Below are 19,725 nucleotides of genomic sequence, written 5' to 3' on the forward strand. Positions count from 1 at the left end.
GCAACGAAGAGTAACCCCCGCTCGCTGCAACTAGATAAAGCCCGTGCACAACAGTTAAGACCCAATGCAGCCAAAAAATTAAAAAATAAATTAAAAAAAATAATAAAAGGATACAAAGAAAATTTTTGGTGTGGAATTCTGAAAGGACAAAAGTGAGAAAGGGGGCTAGAGGAATGATTCCAATATGGAAGATGACCAGAAAAATAGAAACAGATTCTGGGTGCGTGACCGGGGAGGGGGCTGGGGAGCTGCTCTTTAGGTAAGAAGGAACCCAAGGAGAAAGGGAGGCTGGGGCCAGAACGTGGCTCACGGAAGAAAGGCACATATGAGCGCCAGCCAACCCTTCAAGGGAGCAGCAGCATCAATGTGGTCATAACCTTTGGAATGAGGGTGTGAGTGACTGCAAAGCCCCAACCCCCTTCTCCTCCCAGCCTCATACTGTAGCACAGCATCAGACTCCTGTAGCCCGGCTTTCTCCCTCCCTCCCTCTCTCTCTCTCTTCCTCGCTCTCCCTCATCTCATTGTTTCAGAGTAGGCCAAATCTGAAGTCCTTTCCAGGGAGTGGCCCTGTTCATCTTACTCTCCAGCCAAAGTGGAACAGAGTGAGAAGGAGAGAGACACATTCAACGACCAAAGGACTCGGTGGAAAGAGCAGAGAACCATAAACAGTGAGTTGTTTTGATTGTCTAAACCCTAAATAGACAGGGGTAGGGAGTGTGTGTGTGTGTGTGTGTGTGTGTGTGTGTGTGTGTGTGTGGTGTTTTGAAGGGCTGGAAGAGGGCAATGGGGAATGTCACTGACTTAGAATTGAACAGACATCCCAATTATCCATGGAACCCCAATAAGGAGACACCAAGATGAGCCGATGATGTTAAAAAGCCACAGATTTCAAAACAGAAGATTAGACACTAGGGTTGAAAGAGGCCACAGGGCGGGGGCCATCATGAACCATTTAGAGTATAAAATTGCCTCTGACTTGGTAGAAAAAAAGGAGAGAGAAGAATGGCAAATGATCAAAGAATAGAATTTGAAGGAGAAACGTTGAGTGAAAGAGAGGAAGGGTCTGAGACTTGTGGGGCACTCGGAAAGTTCCTGGGAAGATGCAGAGGCAGAGATCCTACAGATATCCTTGCCTGGAATTGAAATCTCTACTCTCCCCACCCACCTGTCAGATATGCTGCTTTTGGGACCCAAAGTGCTGCTGTTTCTCACTGTACTCATCATTCCCTCTGGTGAGTCCCTACCTTTTTTTTCTCCCTAAAATGTCAGCTCCTCAGATGTGGGTGAAGGTGTATGTTAGAGGGTGGATGGAATGAGGCTGAAGGGGACTAGGAGAAGAGATGCTTGCTATTGAGCTCCAGAAGTGCCATTAATGAGAAGAACACGGCGAGTTCCCTGGTGATCCAGTGGTTAGGACTCGTCACTTTTCACTGCCGTGGGTTCAATCCCCGGTTGGGGGAACTAAGATCCCGCAAGCCAGGCAGTGAAGAAAAAAAAAACCCCAAAGGATAAAGAAGCTGATATATACAAATGCATACACAAACATATAAGGATCACCTCACAAGAAACTCCAGTTTAAACCGTGAAGGAAAACAGTGAATATATACACCTAAGAAACACGAGTACCAGCCTACACACAAGCAGATTCACATGCACACAGAAAATATGTTGCCACATCTATACACAAATGAAAAATGATCTTCACAGATTTCAAAGAGTCGAACTAGAAGATTGATCACAGAAAGTGAACCTTGGCTTTCAAAAAATCCTACTCTTTTTTTTTTTTTTTTCTCATTCGGCCAAATGCAGACTGTGAGATGATAATTTTTGGCCTTGTTCAGTAGTGCAGTTAAGAGGGGTTGGCTGTGGGGACAGAGGATGGGACATCAGAAAGTCTGCTGGCCTTGCGTGTGGATCAGGACCCTACCCCTTCTGGCTGGACTGAGGGTAAGAGGGCCTCTTGAGTCAGGGCATAGCAGAGCTCGCCTTTGTTCTCAGGAATCTGCTCTCTTTGCGTGTTCCCATGTCTGTGTGTAGCACTAACGCTCTGAGTACTTTTATACTGAGCTATAACACAAATAAAACACTGAAAGATAAAGTACAATTTTCCTATCATTTTCTGGTTCATCTTATACAAGCTTTACGGGGTACAGAGCTGGACTCATTCACATACATTTTCTCCTTCCTTTGATACAGACTGGACACCCCTAGGGGTCAACAGCCAAAGAGGAGGTAGGTGAACCCTTGGAACTGGGCTCTGATGAGGTTCTTATTAGGACAATGTAGCCAAACGGTTAGAGTTCAAGAATTTGTAATACAACACAGAGATGCATTGCCAAGGTGTGGGAAATAATAGGACCTAATTCACTAGTTCAACAATCCTATTATCCTGGTAATTGGCTGGCGGTCCAGTGGTTAGGACTATAAGCTTCCACTGCAGGAGGCACGGGTTCGATCCCTGGTCGGGGAACTAAGATCCCATTCATAACACATTCTTGTTCTCTTTTGAACTACTGAAATAACTTTCCCCAGACCTTCTCTATGTCCATTTCATTTCCACTCCCTTGGAAAATGCCCACAGATCCTAACAGAAAACATTTTCCTAACCATGTAATAGTGGAGAAACTAAAGTGCAGACATAAGAAGTCTTCCCAGCACCAGAGCAACTGTGGCACAATCAGACAGAACCCAAAAGTTCTGGCTTCCAAAGGGCCACTTCCTTCAGCTTGATGAAAGATACTCTAATCAACATTCCCAGGCTGCCTCCAGGTATCTAACATAAGTTCTCTTGCTTTTCCCAACCCCTGAGAGCACTGCAGTATGCAACCTGTTAATGGGTCAAAAACCAAATGAGTGGGTCACAACTGGGGCTTTTAATGAGTTAGGATAGACTAAAATAAAAATAGAGTACACTGCAAGTACATTACCAGAGTAAAGTATTATCTTATTAAACTTGTTTCAATTTTCTTTGTGTATACTGAGGCACAATATCATTTCTTACTGTGCATCCTGGTAGAGAAGCTAAAATATAGAAAAGCTCTTTTTTTTCCTCTGTTGTGGATATGGAGGTCTGAATCCCTACATTTTTGAACCTAGGTCACAATCAGCAGTAGCAAAACTAAAAATCCAAATTCCTTTCTTTGGGCTGGTTAAGGTCCAGTCCTATTTTATGATTTGTGATGCAGAGCTAGTACAAGAGATGATGAAAATGTTCCTTCAGGGAACACTCACGAATCCTTAATAAAGCATTCAAATGGTGGTAGCTCATGGAAAAGGTGGGTAAACTGAGGAATATACAGAAAACTAGTACTCTGCCTGGAATTCTGAGGAGACAGCTAGGATACTCTCAAACCCTTTTTTCGCCCACTGCTCCCTCTGTTTCTGTGCGTGGTTGGACTGGAATGTAGCTGGAGAGAATGGGAAACAGGGCAGGATAGGGCTGCACCCTGGGGAGAATCCACTCCCTTCTTACAGCTTCTGGAATGGTTCAGGTCAGTGGCTTTTCAAATATCCTGTGGGACTGGAGCAGACTTGAATTCCTTTTATCAAAATTTGTTCCGGGGGATTCCCTGGTGGCGCAGTGGTTGAGAGTCCGCCTGCCGATGCAGGGGACACAGGTTCGTGCCCTGGTCTGGGAAGATCCCACGTGCCGCGGAGCGGCTGGGCCCGTGAGCCATGGCCGCTGAGCCTGCGTGTCCGGAGCCTGTGCCCTGCAACGGGAGAGGCCACATCAGTGAGAGACCCGCGTACCGAAAAAAGAAAAAAAAAAAAAATTTGTTCCAGAAGACAAAAGCTTATACTGAGTGTTAAAGATGAGGCTGTTGTCAATCTGATGACCTTCTATCCGGAATTTTTTTTAAAAGGATGAGGTAAGGAATAAGCAGGGGAAATTCCTTCAAAATGTTTTGTGTATTGCTTCTAGTGCAAGGATCAGTAACTCTGACATGCTTTATAAAAATGCTATTCTCACCAGATTTTAAATCTGACATTTGTAAACTGACCTCAAGGCAAACTGTGATTTTGCTGACCTCTAGTGGGTAAAACAGATTATGACTATAAGCCATTTACCATGAAGGTTAATTACAGGTGGGATGTTTAACAAACATTTAGTTCTTCACACTGCTTTGTTATGTTGCTTTTTAAAGCAGAGACTATTTGTTTCAGGAATTGCTGTTATTTACAGTTTCAGATACAGTTTTCTTAGTTTATCCAAATAGCTTCCACCTTAAGACCTGGACCATTTTTATTTCTTCCCCTCCGGCATTTACTTTCCAAGGATCAACAAGGCATTTCCTCTCCCCTCTCTTTACCTCACTTATCACTGAGCATCAGAAAACTACCAATGTTACCTTTTGTGAACACTCTTTTGTGTAAAGCCTATCATCAGACTGATATCCAATTACATCCAAATTATGAATATCAAAATCAGTCTGCTTGAAACAGATTCAAACAGAACGAATTTATGGTTACGGGGGCGGGGGGAAGGGATAGCTAGGGAGTTTGGGATTGACATGTACACACTGCTACATTTAAAATGGATAATCAACAGGGACTGTATACTGTATACAGGGAACTCTGCTCAATATTAAATAACCTAAATAGGAAAAGAGTTTGAAAAAGAATAGATACATGTATATGTATAAATGAATAACTTTACTGTACACCTGAAACTAGCACAACATTGTTAATCAACTATACTCCAATATAAAATGAAAAGTTTTTAAAAACCACAGTCTGTTTGAGAAAAACAATTCTCATTTTAAATAAGTATCGCAAAGAGGTCATCAATCCATTATAATTATTAACAAGCTCTATGACCTTGTGTGAGTTATTTATTCTCCTGGTCCTGAGTTTTACCATCTGTAAAAGCAAGCACATAGTAATCCCAAATTAGCTGTATCTGTTATTATATGCTAGGATGAAGAAGTCATTCTTGCAGTCCAACGCTTAACCAAAGTCTAACCGAGAAAGGGCATGCCTGTGGTGGACTGTCTAATTGCCATGTAGTTCATTCATTCCTCTAAATAAGGAGCACACAGGGAGAAGGACTCTCTAGGGTTAGGACTGTACAGGTATATTCATGGAAGTAGGAAAGTGTGACATTTGTTTGGGTCACAGGGGAAAGGACTTAGGCTGGGAAGCAAAGAAAGAAAAACACTTTGGGATCTTACTATGAGTCTACTGTGCTTGTCAATTTCACTTACTGGGCATGCAAGGGTAGGGGTGGGGGACAGAGAATGCTCAGAAAATGTTTCCCGGTTGTTTTTATGCAGATGATGTGACTCCAGTGACTCCAGAGACATTCACAGAAGATCCTAGTAGGATACTCTTTTGTTTATTTATTTGCTTTCAAACTGGGGATAGAAGGGTTGAGGTCTGTACATCCTTCCTTAAAAGAAGACTAGAACAGTAAGTCCCCTACATGCAAACCTTCAAGTTGCGAACTTTCAAAGATCTGAACGTTCTCATGTCCAGTCACCTAAGTTAGTTCTCGTGTCTGGCGTACATTGTCACGTGTGTGCATCCTCTACAAGTGGATGTGCTTTTGTGTACTTTACTGTATGGTACTATATAGAGTACAGTAGTACAGTATCTTTATTTCAAGCGCAGGATGTCCAGAAGCAAGCGTAAAAGCAGCAGTGATGTAGTTGGTACTACTGTACTTTACAAGGTACTGTACTGTAAGATTAAAAATGTTTATTTTTTGTGTTTGTGTTTTATGTATTATTCGTGTGAAAAGTATTATAAACCTATTACAGTACAGCACCACATAGCCGATTGTGTTAGTTGGGTCCCTAAGCTAACTATGTTGGACTTACAAACAAATTGGATTTACGAACGTGCTCTCGGAACGGAACTCATTTGTATGTAGGGGACTTGCTGAGGTTCAGAGCTCTGTTGTCTATCTTAGATGCCACCGAGGGCTCTAAGCATGCCCAATCTTTTTATCGCTCCCTTATATTTTCCCCAAGAGTCCACATTCTTTCACTTCAATCTTGCCTCCTTTTAGATCATCATCCCTTCATCCTGCTCCTCTTTGCTACTTTTCCGACTTGCATTTTTCATTCCCTATGTTGTATCTTTGCAGATCTGGTGAATGATCCTGCTACAGATGAAACAGGTAGGTTTCACTCCTACAGGTATGTTTCATCTCCTTAAAGATGGTGTGATTCTTGTTAATATTCACAATTATTTATTCCAGCTCTTGAATTAATCATGTATTTTTTATCACAGGGAAAGGGATGTTGTTCAGGGATGGTGGGATAAAAGGAAAGAATCCTCCTAGTCCTCTAAAAACAGGAAGCAAAGTGGATTAATAGCTTAAAAAAGCATGAATTAAAGTCTTCCAAAAATTAGTATAATGTCAACAGGCCAAATAATATTAAAAAAATATTTAGTTATTTTCAATTAACTTTATTCCCTTGGACATAATACACAAACCCAGCCATAGTCTTGACTTTGGCCTGTTATCTATATTCTTCCCTCTTGCCTTCTGCCTTCCCCTTTGCCAATTCGAAACCCTCCTCACACCGCTGTTTTGTGCCTTTTCAGTTCTGGCCGATATCAAGCCTCCCACAGATGAGCTGGGTAAGTTCAGATCTGGGATCCCAGGGCCACCGGGCCCATTCTGGTCTTTCCCTATCCCCCATGACAGAAGGCAGTATGGCTGGTGAAGGATCCTAATTAGGGCTACCATTTTATGTAGCACATTTGTCCAACAGTATAATTTAAACTAAAGACATTTTTGATCCCCTAACAAGCAAGATCTGCGTAAGGGGTTTGATACACAAAATACCAAGACTTGATTTTTCTCTCCAAGTTTCTGAGACTGGATGGGTAAAGGCAAGACAAGGGTGAACAAAATTGATTTTCTTCTAGATATCTTTTGTCTAGTAGACAAGATAGACAAAGGAATGGATAACCTCATTCAGTTTTACGAATGCTATAATCAGGATAAGCAAAAGAAGCTGTGGAAGACTCAAAGAGTCCTTGACTATACTTTGTGTTGGGAGTTAGGAAAGGCTTTTATGGAAAGCATATTGACTAGGTTGATTCTTGAAAGACAAGTGAATAGAAAGGGGAAGAGCTTTTAGGTAAAGAAAACAATATGGGCAAAGGCTTAGAATGGAAATGAAAACCAATCAGAGAATAGTGCATGCAAAGGAAGGTCCTAAGCAGATTCATGAAGTGGAAAGCCAGTGAGAATGCTTTTGCCTAGTTCCAATAAAATATGATGGCCTGAACTACGTTAGAGGTAAGGGAGAGAAATGAGCTGTCAGTCAGCAGGGACTGTTGAGATGATGTCCAGTTTTCTATTAGGTAGATGGTAGCTATTGGGTGGACGGTGGCACCAATGTGAATTGGTGAAGGGGAAAGATACGGCAGTTTGAGATATGGAACGATTTTTTTAAAAAGAATCCATGAACTCTTCCACAAAATGGCAGTTGGATTTGTAGGTCTTGAGCTTATTAGGAGAAAGATCTGGGCTAGACATATAAGTTTGAGAATTCTCAACATATAAACCTGTAATTGAAACCATGGGATAGATATAGCATTCTTCCTATGGTATACTATAAGCAACCCTTCCAAAGACATTTTTACAGATAACTCCCGTGGTTAGTCTATTTCCTCAAGACTCATCTTACTCCTTGACTTATTCGCCATTTTACAAACTTCGCTGGTATTTAACTTGCCCCTAGGTTAGGGCTGGATGTGACTATGACCCTTGCTATTCTTTACCAAATAACTTTTACCCAAGAACCCATGATGATGTATCTAGAGCTTCCACAGCAGGATAATAATCTTTTCTCCCCTTAGTTCTAGGATGACTCTCTTCTGAGCATGGCTCATTGCCTTGTGTTTCTACTAAATTTGCCTCTTGATAGAAACAAAGATATTCTCAATACAATAAGTTTCTCAACTCTCTAGGAAAGAAAGGAGAAAGACAAAAATCATTTAAAATCATGTTAAATCTCTTCAATTTTGTGGATCAAAACACCCCATTATGGGTTTTCTTTTAGAAGTTGCTAAAAAAAAGAGTTATTATTTCATCTATTTATGGGTGCCCCACGTGGGTCTCAAGTAAGGCAACATGACAGTTACAGGGCAGTGACTTCTAGAAGCAGTAATAACTGAATAAAATTTTTGCCTTCTAGCCTCACCCGATAAAAATACCACCACAGGTATGATTGTCTTTTGCATGTCTTTTTTTAAGCTTTTTTTTCCTTCCTGAGAATTCCTTGTCCTTGTTCTTGGGAGGATACTTGGTACATCTTCTAGTTTATTTCCAATTCTTTCTCAAAGCGTATTTGTAGTACTCTTCATTATCCTCCCACCCCACCCCACTGTTTTACGAGCTCCTGTTCTAAAAGTCATGGGAAAAAGATGGGACCACTGTTGCATGGTCCCAGACCAGTCCTCTCCCTAAACTACTTTTGGACACTATCTGTTGGTTAGTGGGTTGGGAAGTGACTGCAAGGACTCCATATGACTGTAGATGTCATGCTTTCTCTAATGTACTGATAATTCTGATGTGCAGATAGGGTTGAAAACCCACCAGAACAGAGAAATAGTGACCCACCTTAGAATTCAAATTCTTCAGAATGGGACTGCTAGCATTTGATATTTCATGTTGCCACCTGTATAACCCTAGAAGGATTTTTTTCTTAGAAGAGACCTCAGGGACTATTTTAACCCACTTTCCTTCCAGGTAGGGAAGCACCTAAATTTCATTTTTTAGCCAACTTCTATCATTGCTTTGTTTTGGTGACAGGAAGAACATGCCCCAACTTACAGTGATCCCCTGTAGAGATTCCTTTGTAGGTTTTCCCCAACTCTATCTCCCCTTCTCCATCCCCTTAACCCTTTGTTCATGTCTGTTTGTTATGTCTCCCCATGTTTTTTATGTTGGGCCTCTTCAGAGTGCCGGGATGAGAAATTTGCCTGCACAAGACTCTACTCTGTGCATCGGCCAGTGAAGCAATGCATCCATCAATTATGCTTTACCAGGTAAAGGTCCCAGAACAGCTAGAGAGCATCGTCCATGACAGGGCTTTCATGTCAGTAACTACTGAATGAGCATCCACTGTGGAATTTCAGTCTTTGGAAGGGCAGACTTTTTTTTTAGCATAATCCTCTTAGCTGTTCCTGAAGGTGCCAATGAGAACGTGGAGTATGGATTAAGGCACACAGAGAACAGTCTGACTAACAAGTGTAGATGCTAGAAGGCAAATGAAGGTGGGGGCTGGAGGTAGGATCATCATGAGGGAAACTCCAGTCTATCAAATTTACCACCTCACTGAAAAAGCCTGGAGTTAAACATCCAAGTGTGAAGGTAGAAAACAGTAGGTAATAGTGGGGAGGAGTATGAAGCTTGAGTCTAGGTGGAGTGTGCAAAGTGTCACCAAGAAGAGTGATTGATCCCATTCCATCTCCTACACTACTTGGGGAGGTGGAGTGGGTGGGGAGCGGGAGGAAGCAGTCTGAAGCACTGAAGGAAATCCAGATAAGGGGAGAACAGATAGGGAAGAGTGGGAAATACAGGAGTTGAAGGCCAAGGCTAGTTCTCCCTCTCAATGCTCTTTCTACCTCCTTCCTGCCCCGTGACATTTGCACCGGTGGCAGTTTACGGCGTATGTACATCATCAACAATGAGGTCTGCTCCCGTCTCGTCTGTAAAGAGCATGAAGTTATGAAAGGTAAGACTGGCTTTTTAGTGGGGAGGGACAGTAATGAGAGTGGTAACTAGGCACCAGATGCTACAAGATCCAAGGTCTGGCTTTTCAGGAGGGCTTTAGGCTACTCCCTGATGTACAATAGCTCCCATTCCAACAAGTTACCTCAGATGAACAATCTAAGGAAAGCTGTATGCTTACTATATGCATAACCTAAGAAAAGCACCCCTCCCCAGATCTCCTTCCAGCTAGACAGTAACCCCTAACTTCCCTTATATAGAGATAGAAATTTCAGATGCTCTGGTTGCTTTGAAGATCATTCACCAGACTTCTAGAAGGAAGGCCAAGTCAGCCATTAAAAATAACAGTCTCTATTAGTCTGCAGCCACGTTCATAACTCTGGTGGGGCGGGGAAAGCCACTGATTTGGAGGCAGTAGCATTTGGATATGTGAAAAATGAACTGGACTCCTAGACACTGGCTACCTTTTAAACAGTCCACCAATTCCAAGAACCATTTACCTTGCTTACTGTGAAATGTCAGAGGTAGAGGAAGGTAGAAAGATTTTACAAGGGTCCAGAGTGTGTGGTTATGAACTGTGCATGGTGGGAAAAAAGATATTTCTCACCTTGCCCCTGGCCAGCCCCAAACGATGGCTGTGGTCGGCAAGGCACCACACACGAAAGCCACTCTGACTCAGCAGCCCGCCTTGCACCGAGCCCCTGAGTAAGAGCTGTACTTAACTTCGCAGAAGGAAACTTGCTGCTTGCCCCCAATTGGCTCTATGCAAGCCACCTGCAAGGGAAGCACCTTGACATTGAGGATGAGTATTTGGGACTCTAGGCACTTTCAAGTGTCTCAGGGGACTTGCTAAAGTTAGCCATTTGCACATAGTAAACATTTAAATGTATATTGAATGACTGGACCTCATATTTTTGCTGTTTAATAAGTCCACGGTTCGAAGAAATGGGAGCAAGGTGTATAAAGGAAACTAAAATTTACCGACCACCAGTGTGCTAGGTACCTTTGCATCCATGTTGTCATTTTCATACTGACAACTACCTTGTTGAGGGGGGTATTTTAATGCTTGCTTTACAGAAAGGGATAGTGAGGTTCAGAAAAGTTAAACTTTCTGGTAGGGAGTAAATAACCAGTAAGTGGCAGAGCTGAGGTTCTAACCCTCATCTATTTCTCTTCAACCTTTTCACTACACCACCCTGCAGTCTTCCCTTTCCTTAAGACACGAGCCCTTGCCATCTTCCTGCATCCTCATCCCATTATGCTCTGCTTCTCCTCTAGATGAACTTTGCCGTCAGATGGCTGGTCTACCCCCAAGGCGACTCCGTCGCTCCAGCTATTTCCGCCTTCCTCCCTGTGATGATGTGAACTTGCAGAGACCCAGTGGGCTGTGATGTCAAGGAAGAGGAAAGAAAGAATGTGTGGGTGGGAGGGAGAGAACGCTCTAAGAGGGAACTTCTTGTCCAACCATTGTCAGCCAACCCATAGACATGAGTATTTCTTAAACCAATCCCATCGCAATGTCTAGCTTTTGCCCCTACTTCTTGATTTTCATCCATTTATCTCATTTTTCAGTACTTAAAATAGTCTATAGTATTGCATGGTTTTGCTGCTTCCCCATATCATAGACCTAGTAGATATACCATGTGGCTTAGATACAAACATTCTACATACAATTTCAAGGGAAAATAAACTTCAATAAAATTATTAAAAATAATAATTAACTACTGAATCTGTTTGAGATAGCGCTTAGGGTGAAAGACGCTATCACTGTCTACCTTAACTAACCATGGAACTTTATTTTTCATTCAAGAGTTTCCTAGATTAACCCCCATTCACCTACATAGTCCCCTTTACTCTTATTAATGATTTTGCTGCATTGTCCTAACATTTGCCTGGTAGGTCCTTTTTAGGAGAAGAATTATGGTAATTTTTGTAGTCGTAGAAAATTCTCCAGAGCCAAGAGTTATATAAGACCGAGGCTAAAGAGAGAGGAGTACACCAGGTATAAAACTATTGCATTTTTCATGCAGTTGTTCAGTCGGCAAGTAGGGCTAGCAAGTCTCATTTACCCACTCATTTATGGTAGTATGGGGGTTAGCCCACCTCCACAAGTTAATTAGACAACTTAATGTGAAACCATATCATTGCTCCTAATTTCCTTGAGTGGTTGGTACTTCTTTCATCCTCACCACTTACCAAAATCTGTAGAGATTATATTGTGCAAATGAATTCTGGAGTAGCCTGATTTGGGGCATAAGAAGGGAATTCAAACCTGAACTTTAACACACAAGTATAACGTTTACCTGATGGTTTACAGGATAGAGTAAAAGAAACACAATATTCAGGCAACCTGCATTCTAATCCTGGCTCTAGCAGTAATCAGGTAGCCTCAGTTAAGTCATGCTCTCTCATTAGGCCCTGGTTTAATTTCCCCATCTTTAACATGACAAAGTTAAATTTATGTTAGTTCTAAGGTTTCTTTTAACTCGATGGTTTGAGATTTAAATGCATTATTCGTTTTTCTCAAAGCCTAGATGTTACACATTACAGAATTCAACTTGGTAAGGGTTGGATTCCTTTTCACATTGCGGAAATACTACCTAAATGAGGACAAGATTCTTGTTGTTAAGAAGCAATTTAGTTTAATAGGATTTGCACAACTGATTAAAGAGAAATGCTAGAAAAGCTCCAAAGCATGTAAGCCCTACCCCAATCTCTCAAATCAAATGTACTCGTATATAGACAGACATAGTCAATGGACATTGTAACCACTGTAGAGGCATCTCATAGGCACAGAGTTTCCAAGAATCATTTGAGTCTCTTCATGAACTTGACCCTCTGATTGCTTATTGAACGAGAGGTGGCATTCCCACCAGAAAGCACCCCAATCCCAGTATTGGGTATATTGCAAATTAAACATTTAAAATAAATGTTCCCAATTTCTTTCTCAGAAGACAGCGGTCTTTGGTCTGGTTCTTTCTTTTTCTATGTTTAGAAAGAAGGCCTGAACTTAGGCTTTTATCCCATTTTGAAAGCTGAGTAGCAGCATCGCTCACATTTCTCTGTTCTGTTCTTCTCCATTGTTTCCTCCTTCCCTCCACAACTTGACCACTGGTTCTCCAACATTACAAATTTGTTTACTCTCCCCCAGACGTGGTCCCCTCCTAGGTCCTCCAGAAAATTCCATTTCTTTTCTGCCTCCTTTAGTCTTACTGGGTGAAGTTTTGTGTTTCACCCTCGCTTTTCTTTTGCATCATCAAATTCCTGTGCTTTGCCATTTCGCACTGTTCTGATATCCTCTGCCTTTTGTACTCTTCTGTATATGTAAACCAACAGTTCTAACTCACTTTCCGTCCTTTCTTTCCTTACCCTTACAAAGGCTTATTTTCCCTCATAACTTTCCTCTAAGAACAGTCCCAGGGCAGTTTTGGGGGGTTGCTTTTGGTCCTAGTTCTTTCCCTCTGTCCTTTCTTCCCCATTTGCAGAATTCCATTCACCTCCTTCTTGCTGCATTTTACTCTCGACCCATTTCAGTTCCCGATGTTCTAGTTTTCTTTCCTTGATCCTCCCCATAAAAGGATGTGAAAACATTTCACTCTTTATGGTATCAATATTATTTTTTTCCTGGTGAACACAAATGACAACCTTCTTAAACAAGGAACTTGATGAAAAAGTTATTTGAACTAAAAAATGGATCTTTAATGTTGGAATTAACAGATCGGGTAAAAGTACCGTTAAGCAATTTGTGACCGAATGCCTTCCTGGTACCTTGAAGAGACTCACCTGCCTACTCACCTCACCTAAAAAAAAAAAAGTTTTACTCTTATTTTCTCCTCCAAAATTGAGTTCATCCTGCTCTGAGCCTAACCTTTTCCCATATTTCATGCTTCTGATTAAAGAAAATTCTCCTTCCTCCTTGAATGAAGAAGTTCTGGAAATTCAAGTGTGCACTATACTCTCTAAAAAGAGCACCTTGCACACTCTCTAAGTATTCATTTGACTCAGACGGTGCAAACCCCAAGCTGTCTCCCCACTTTTGATGACCTCAAGCAGTACATGTCGCCAGCCACAAGCTCCTCCCTCCCCTGTCTCGGGCACTCGTGGTGAAAGCTGATGTTTAGCCAAATACTTTACACCTGGTCAGAGGTGCAAGCAACTGGCAGTCTCTTAAGGTTCACCTTCCTTCTGTACTGAAACAGCTGTAACACAAGAGAGACATCTGAGAAGAAACAGAAGTTGGAAGAGTACCAGATAAGGGGGATAAGGAGACGGCAGAGGGATGATGGGTTGACATCAGAGCAGGGGAACCCGGAGGCTCTGGGAATTCACAAATCTGTCTGGGAGAAGGGAATTTGCAAAGCGTGGTGAAGAGGACCCGAGTTCCATACCGATCCATCTGGAACCTTACAGGGTAGAATGAACATCAGAAGCACAGTGGAGGTGGGGCAGGACTGTGCTTAGACTTTAGTCAAATTCAGGGAGGCAAAGATTAGGTTAAAAATACAACACTCCAATAAAAATTGAAATCCTTGGGACTTCCCTGGTGGCGCAGTGGTTAAGAATCCGCCTGCCAATGCAGGGAACATGGGCTCTGTCCCTGATCTGGGAAGATCCCACGTGTCGCAGAGCAACTAAGCCTGTGAGCCACAGCTACTGAGCCTGTGCTCTAGAGCCCACGAGCCACAACTACTGAGCTCATGAGCCACAACTACTGAAGCCCGCGTGCCCAGAGCCCATGCTCTGCAACGAGAGAAGCCACCGCAATGAGAAGTCCGCGCACCACAACAAAGAGTAGCCCCCGCTCGCCGCAACTAGAGAAAGCCCGCGCGTAGCAACGAAGACCCAAGGCAGCCAAATAAATAAAAATTTTAAAAAATTGAAATCCTTGTGTGTTTTAGCATTTTTCACTAAGCAAACGCCAGCGAAAGTGACTTGACTTTCTCTGTGGTAGAGAGAGGAACAGGTGGCCACAGTTTTTTTTTTTTTCTAAAAACCAGTCAACCAGAGCCAGAAGCAGCCTCAGATGACAACTTCTGGGCAGAACCCAAGATGGAAAAGCAAATGTTGTTTATATAAATAGAGGTGCAGAGCCCATAGCTTCCTGTTGACAAAATGAGCTTCACTTCACCTCAAACCCTCAATGGTTTTAAAAATAGCTGATAGTCACTTAGTAACCAGCTTTGCAAACCCAGCCTCTCCAGCACGTTAAATTCAAAGCAGGGCTTTTTTGTGTGTGTGTGTTTTTTTTTTTTTTTTTTTGGATAGAAACTGGTGCGGATGAAGAGAGAAAGAAGGAACTGGGAAGAGAAGGAAGGGAAGAGGGAAGTTAGACCTCCCTTCCCTCCTTGTCTTTCTCAGAAAACCAAACATGGCATCTTCCATGAAGAGCTCGTTTTCTGACCACAGCAGATATGTTGAATCTTTCTGGAGGTTTCTCAACAATTCCACAGAGCATCCATGCATGCAGCAATTCATGGACGAGAAGCTGCCGGGCATAACAGCAAGGATTGGAGACACAAAATCCGAAATTAAGATTCTAAGCACTGGTGGAGGTGCAGGTGAAATTGATCTTCATATCCTCTCCAAAGTGCAGGCTCAATACCCAGGAGTTAGTATCAATAATGAAGTTGTTGAACCGAGCGCTGCACAAATCACCAAGGACAAAGATCTTGTAGCCAAGACATCAAACCTCGAGAACATAAAGTTAACTTGGCATAAGAAGACATCATCTGAATATCAAAATAGAATGATGGAGAAAAAAGAACTTCAGAAGTGGGACTTTATTCATATGATTCAGATGCTGTATTGTGTAAAAGACATCCCAGCCACTCTGAAATTCTTCCATAGTCTCTTAGCTACCAGTGCTAAGATTCTCATTACTCTTGTGTCCGGAACCAGTGGCTGGGACAAGCTATGGAAAAAGTACAGATCTCACTTACCCCGGGATGACCTCTGCCAGTATGTCACGTCATCTGACCTCATGCAGATGCTGGACAAGTTGGGGATTAAGTATGAGTGTTATGACCTTCTGTCCACCATGGACATATCTGACTGTTTTATTGACAGCAATGAAAATGGAGACCTGCTTTGGGATTTTCTGACAGAAACCTGAAACTTTAGCACAACAGCACCACCTGATCTCAAAGCAGAAATTATGAAAGATCGGCAAGAGCCTGAATTCAGTGTAAAGAAAGAGGGAAAGGTTCTTTTCAATAACAGTATGAGTTTCATAGTGCTTGAGGCATAAATATCCACCATGAGAATGTATTCAAAGACGATAGTTTGAACAATTTTGATCATTCACTTATTTGTGTATTAAAATTATAAATATATCTCATAACATAAACAGAGCATTTTCTCTGATATGTAAAATCTAGAAAATCCCAAGATATTCTTGGACTTCCATGTGGAATCATATATGACACTGCTGGTCTTATCCCATCCCTTCTATCAGTAAAGAGACTACATGCTGTCTACATACCACATAATCTGGAAAAATGAGACAACTAAGTTTCACGGGCTTATTGACAATAAAATCCTTTCCATTTGTTGATTATAATGGAATTTCCTGGAATACTAATTAAGTATGTGTTATGGATTTTTTTTTTTGCGGTACGCCGGCCTCTCACTGTTGTGGCCTCTCCCGTTGCGGAGCACAGGCTCCGGACGCGCAGGCTCAGCGGCCATGGCTCACGGTGGGATCTTCCCGGACCGGGGCACAAACCCGTGTCCCCTGCATCGGCGGGCGGACTCTCAACCACTGCGTCACCACGGAAGCCCTGTGTTATGGATTTAAAAAAAAAAAGCTGATAACGGGTTTTTGGGTTTTTTTTCTTTCAATTTGTCCAATCACTTTCAGTAAGATTCTAGCTTTTTCTTAATCCAGGGGTCCTGAAATTCTTTTCTCTGTCTCTGGTGTTTTCCTCTTTCATTCCCTTTTCCTTTCTTCTGTGTGTTTACCCAGCCATAAATCTGTACTCTGTAGTTTTGGGGAGTACATTATCGGAGTTCCATACCAATCAATAAGGGTTGAACTCGGAATGATCTCATACATTTGTGAGACTCACCTCCGCCCAACTCTTTTAAAAAGTAATAGATGCACTTTGAGCAAGTATAAGGAAACATTTTAATGGAAAATAACCTGGATTATACTTAAGGGATTGATGGGCGTTGAGGTATCAACTGTGTCATTATACGTTTTCCTAATACGTTGTTCTGTCCCAAATGGTCAAACACAAGGAGTTACAATGAAGGGTAGTGAGAACTGCACAGAAAAACACTCATATATTCACTCATTCTTGAAAATGGGTGAGATTTAGGGGGGAAGGAAAATTAAGTAATACAAATACAAATCAGCCTATGAAAATGTGTAATATTAACATCAAAATCAATGTGAAAACAAAAAAGTACTTCAAAAATGTTCATATAGGCTTCCCTGGTGGCGCAGTGGTTGAGAGCCCGCCTGCCGATGCAGGGGACACGGGTTCGTGCCCCGGTCCAGGAAGATCCCACATGCCGCGGAGCGGCTAGGCCCGTGAGCCATGGCCGCTGAGCCTGCGCGTCCAGAGCCTGTGCTCCGCAACGGGAGAGGCCACAACAGTGAGAGGCCCACGTACCACAAAAAAAAAAAATGTTCATATAAAATCATGCATGGCAGCTCCTTAATTGGCTATTAAGAGAAACCAATTTGTTTGTTGGAAGGTGAGCTATAACTTAATTGTGTTAAACAACTATGCTCTTTTCTCTGCCATTAGCTACCCAGCATCGAAAGACCTGACAATGTGTAATAAATTGATAAGTACAATAATTCATAATTAAATTTAATTATGCATAATTAAATTACAATTCAGAAGAATCACAGTATGTTCTAATGACATAGGACAAGAATAATTTCTCTTGCCATGTAAAAAAAAAACCTAAAAATTATATCATCTAAACACAGGACATCTAGACCCTAAATCAGGTGCATTTGTATCATCCTGTTTGTTTCAACTAATTTAAAAGAATTGATATTGGTTTCCGGGCCAGTCTTGATGTAGCACCCACATTGTGTGGTCCTAAGGTAATAACCTCTGTTATAACTGTAAATTGGTGGTGATACATCTGCCTTATGAGTGGTTCTGGGGATTAACAAGACCACGTATTCAAAGGTTTGGCGCCTGTAAAACTATTATGTAGTAAAACTATGGGACTTTTTTCCTAGTTAAGCCGATTGGTTTCTCCTTAACTGTCCTTGAGTAGCTTGACTCTCCTTTCTCTTGTGACAAAGTGAGATGACCCTTGTGGATTAGCTTTTGTGTGGAGAGGTATGGAAGCCTGCTAAGGGTGTACAATGCCACCGATGCTAGTTTCTCAACAGTTTGAGCTTCCTAATTTAAATTTAATTTTTTAAGTATCCAAAAATCTTTTAGCAGGGCAGGTTCGTTTTTGTAGCAGCGGCTGGCGGGTCGGCCTTTGGCGCTTGGAGAGCAGACAGGATGGGTGGAGCTGTGCGGTGTTCCCTGGGCCTCGCCCAGACACCTGGACACTTTGCAACCCTTGAGAGGACCGCAGGGCAGGATGGTGCCACAGTTCTTGGGGGAGTCCAGAGCCAGGTGATGGAAAGTAAGGATCTTGCCTCTGGCCTTGGGGATGCAGCTCAGCCTTTGGGATGCAACTTTGGGCGCAGCTGCTCCCCTGAAGTGCACACATGAACTTTGGGCAGGTGTGCATCATCAGTTTGGGGGTTATACTGAGACATGCGCATCGTCAGGCATAACTCCCATAACCACAGCCATTCTGTCTTCCCAGCCAGGAAACTTCATCTTCCCGACCATCCAGGAAAGGGACAGGGGCAGCTGGTTATAGCAACTCATAAACAACTTCTTCAGCACAACTTGGCTGAAGGTGGAGTTGGTTGGCCAGAAACCTGTACAGCTTGACAAACAGCCTTCGGGAGATGTCCTGGCCTTGAGCTCCTGGCCCTGGATTCTTCGGTGCTTGTTGTGGCCAAAGGTCCCTCGCATGTTGGAGCTTACTGCTCTATCAGGTGTTTTGTTTGTTCATTCATTTTAACAAACATCATTATTTCATTTTGAGAGTGACCCGGTGAGGTGGGCAGCAGAGGGATCATTGTTGCTATTTTTCAGACAGGGAACAAGGTTTAGAGAAAGGAAGAGCCCCACTGACTGGATAAAGTTTAGTGTGGCAGAACCATGCCTGAACTAAGTTCTAAAACTTAGGTTAATGCTCATTCATTTGCAAAAGGAAAACTCAATAACATCTTGTTTAGAAATCAGAGGTAGTTTACTAGCTTGCTAAAGGTTTGTAAGGGAATCTAGACTGCAGGCGACTGTTTTGCTTTCGTACACCACACGCACTACCCAGCAACTGTGCTTCTCTGGAATTTTGTGGAGACAGCCAATAGTTGTGAGCCATGGATCTGGTTAGAAGAACATGGAAGAACATGCGAAATGCCAAAGATGGTCATGTTTTTCCTTTTCTCAGAAGGATGGAGAATTAGTTTAGTCAACCTTTTCATCATGGTTTCTTTGATTTCTTCAGGAAATTGAGAAAGTGTTTCAGAGCACAAACACTGTGCTAGGCCACATGGGTGCCAATCCTGACTCCATCATTGTGAGCTTAACCTTTCTGTGCCTCAGTTTCCTCATCTGTAAAAGGAGGGCACAATGTCTTTGAACCTGGCGACTATTTTAAGATCAAATGAATTAGATGTTTAGAATAGCACTTGGGGGACTTCCATGCTGGTCCAGTGGTTAAGAATCTGCCTTCCAATGCAGGGGGCACGGGTTCAATCCCTGGTCGGGGAGCTAAGATCCCACATGCTGCGGGGCCACTAAGCCCGCACACTCTAGAGCTCGCAAGACGCAACTACTGAGCCCGAGCCCGCTACAATGAAAGATTCCACAGTGAAGAGCTCATGTTCTGCAACTAAGACCTGATGCAGTCAAATAAATAATTTTTTTTAAAAAAAAGAAAGAATAGCACTTGGCACATAGGCCCCCATGTAAGTGTGAGTCATTATCTTTAGG

The 19,725-nt window shown here is 42.4% G+C and overlaps 2 protein-coding genes across 2 annotated transcripts; both read left to right on the forward strand.

Moving 5' to 3' along the window:
• Nucleotides 1-610: 610 nt before the first annotated feature.
• Nucleotides 611-11,347, forward strand: MFAP5 (microfibril associated protein 5). Its single transcript, XM_079714791.1, has 9 exons — nt 611-668; nt 1,173-1,232; nt 5,274-5,318; nt 6,089-6,121; nt 6,553-6,588; nt 8,157-8,183; nt 8,922-9,009; nt 9,625-9,698; nt 10,973-11,347. Exons 2-9 carry the CDS (start codon nt 1,175-1,177, stop codon nt 11,083-11,085), a joined length of 474 nt encoding a protein of 157 aa, XP_079570917.1. The 5' UTR covers nt 611-668; nt 1,173-1,174; the 3' UTR covers nt 11,086-11,347.
• Nucleotides 11,348-15,062: 3,715 nt separating this feature from the next.
• LOC307061069 (histamine N-methyltransferase-like) lies at nt 15,063-15,941 on the forward strand (the record flags this gene model as incomplete). The annotated part of the gene is given in 2 exon segments (XM_079716042.1): nt 15,063-15,803; nt 15,807-15,941. Coding segments are annotated over 2 exon segments (876 nt in total).
• Between the last annotated feature and the right edge of the window lie 3,784 nt (nt 15,942-19,725).

The sequence above is a fragment of the Hyperoodon ampullatus genome, assembly GCF_949752795.1.
Source record: "Hyperoodon ampullatus genome assembly, chromosome: 11".
NCBI classification, from domain to species: Eukaryota; Metazoa; Chordata; class Mammalia; order Artiodactyla; family Ziphiidae; genus Hyperoodon; species Hyperoodon ampullatus.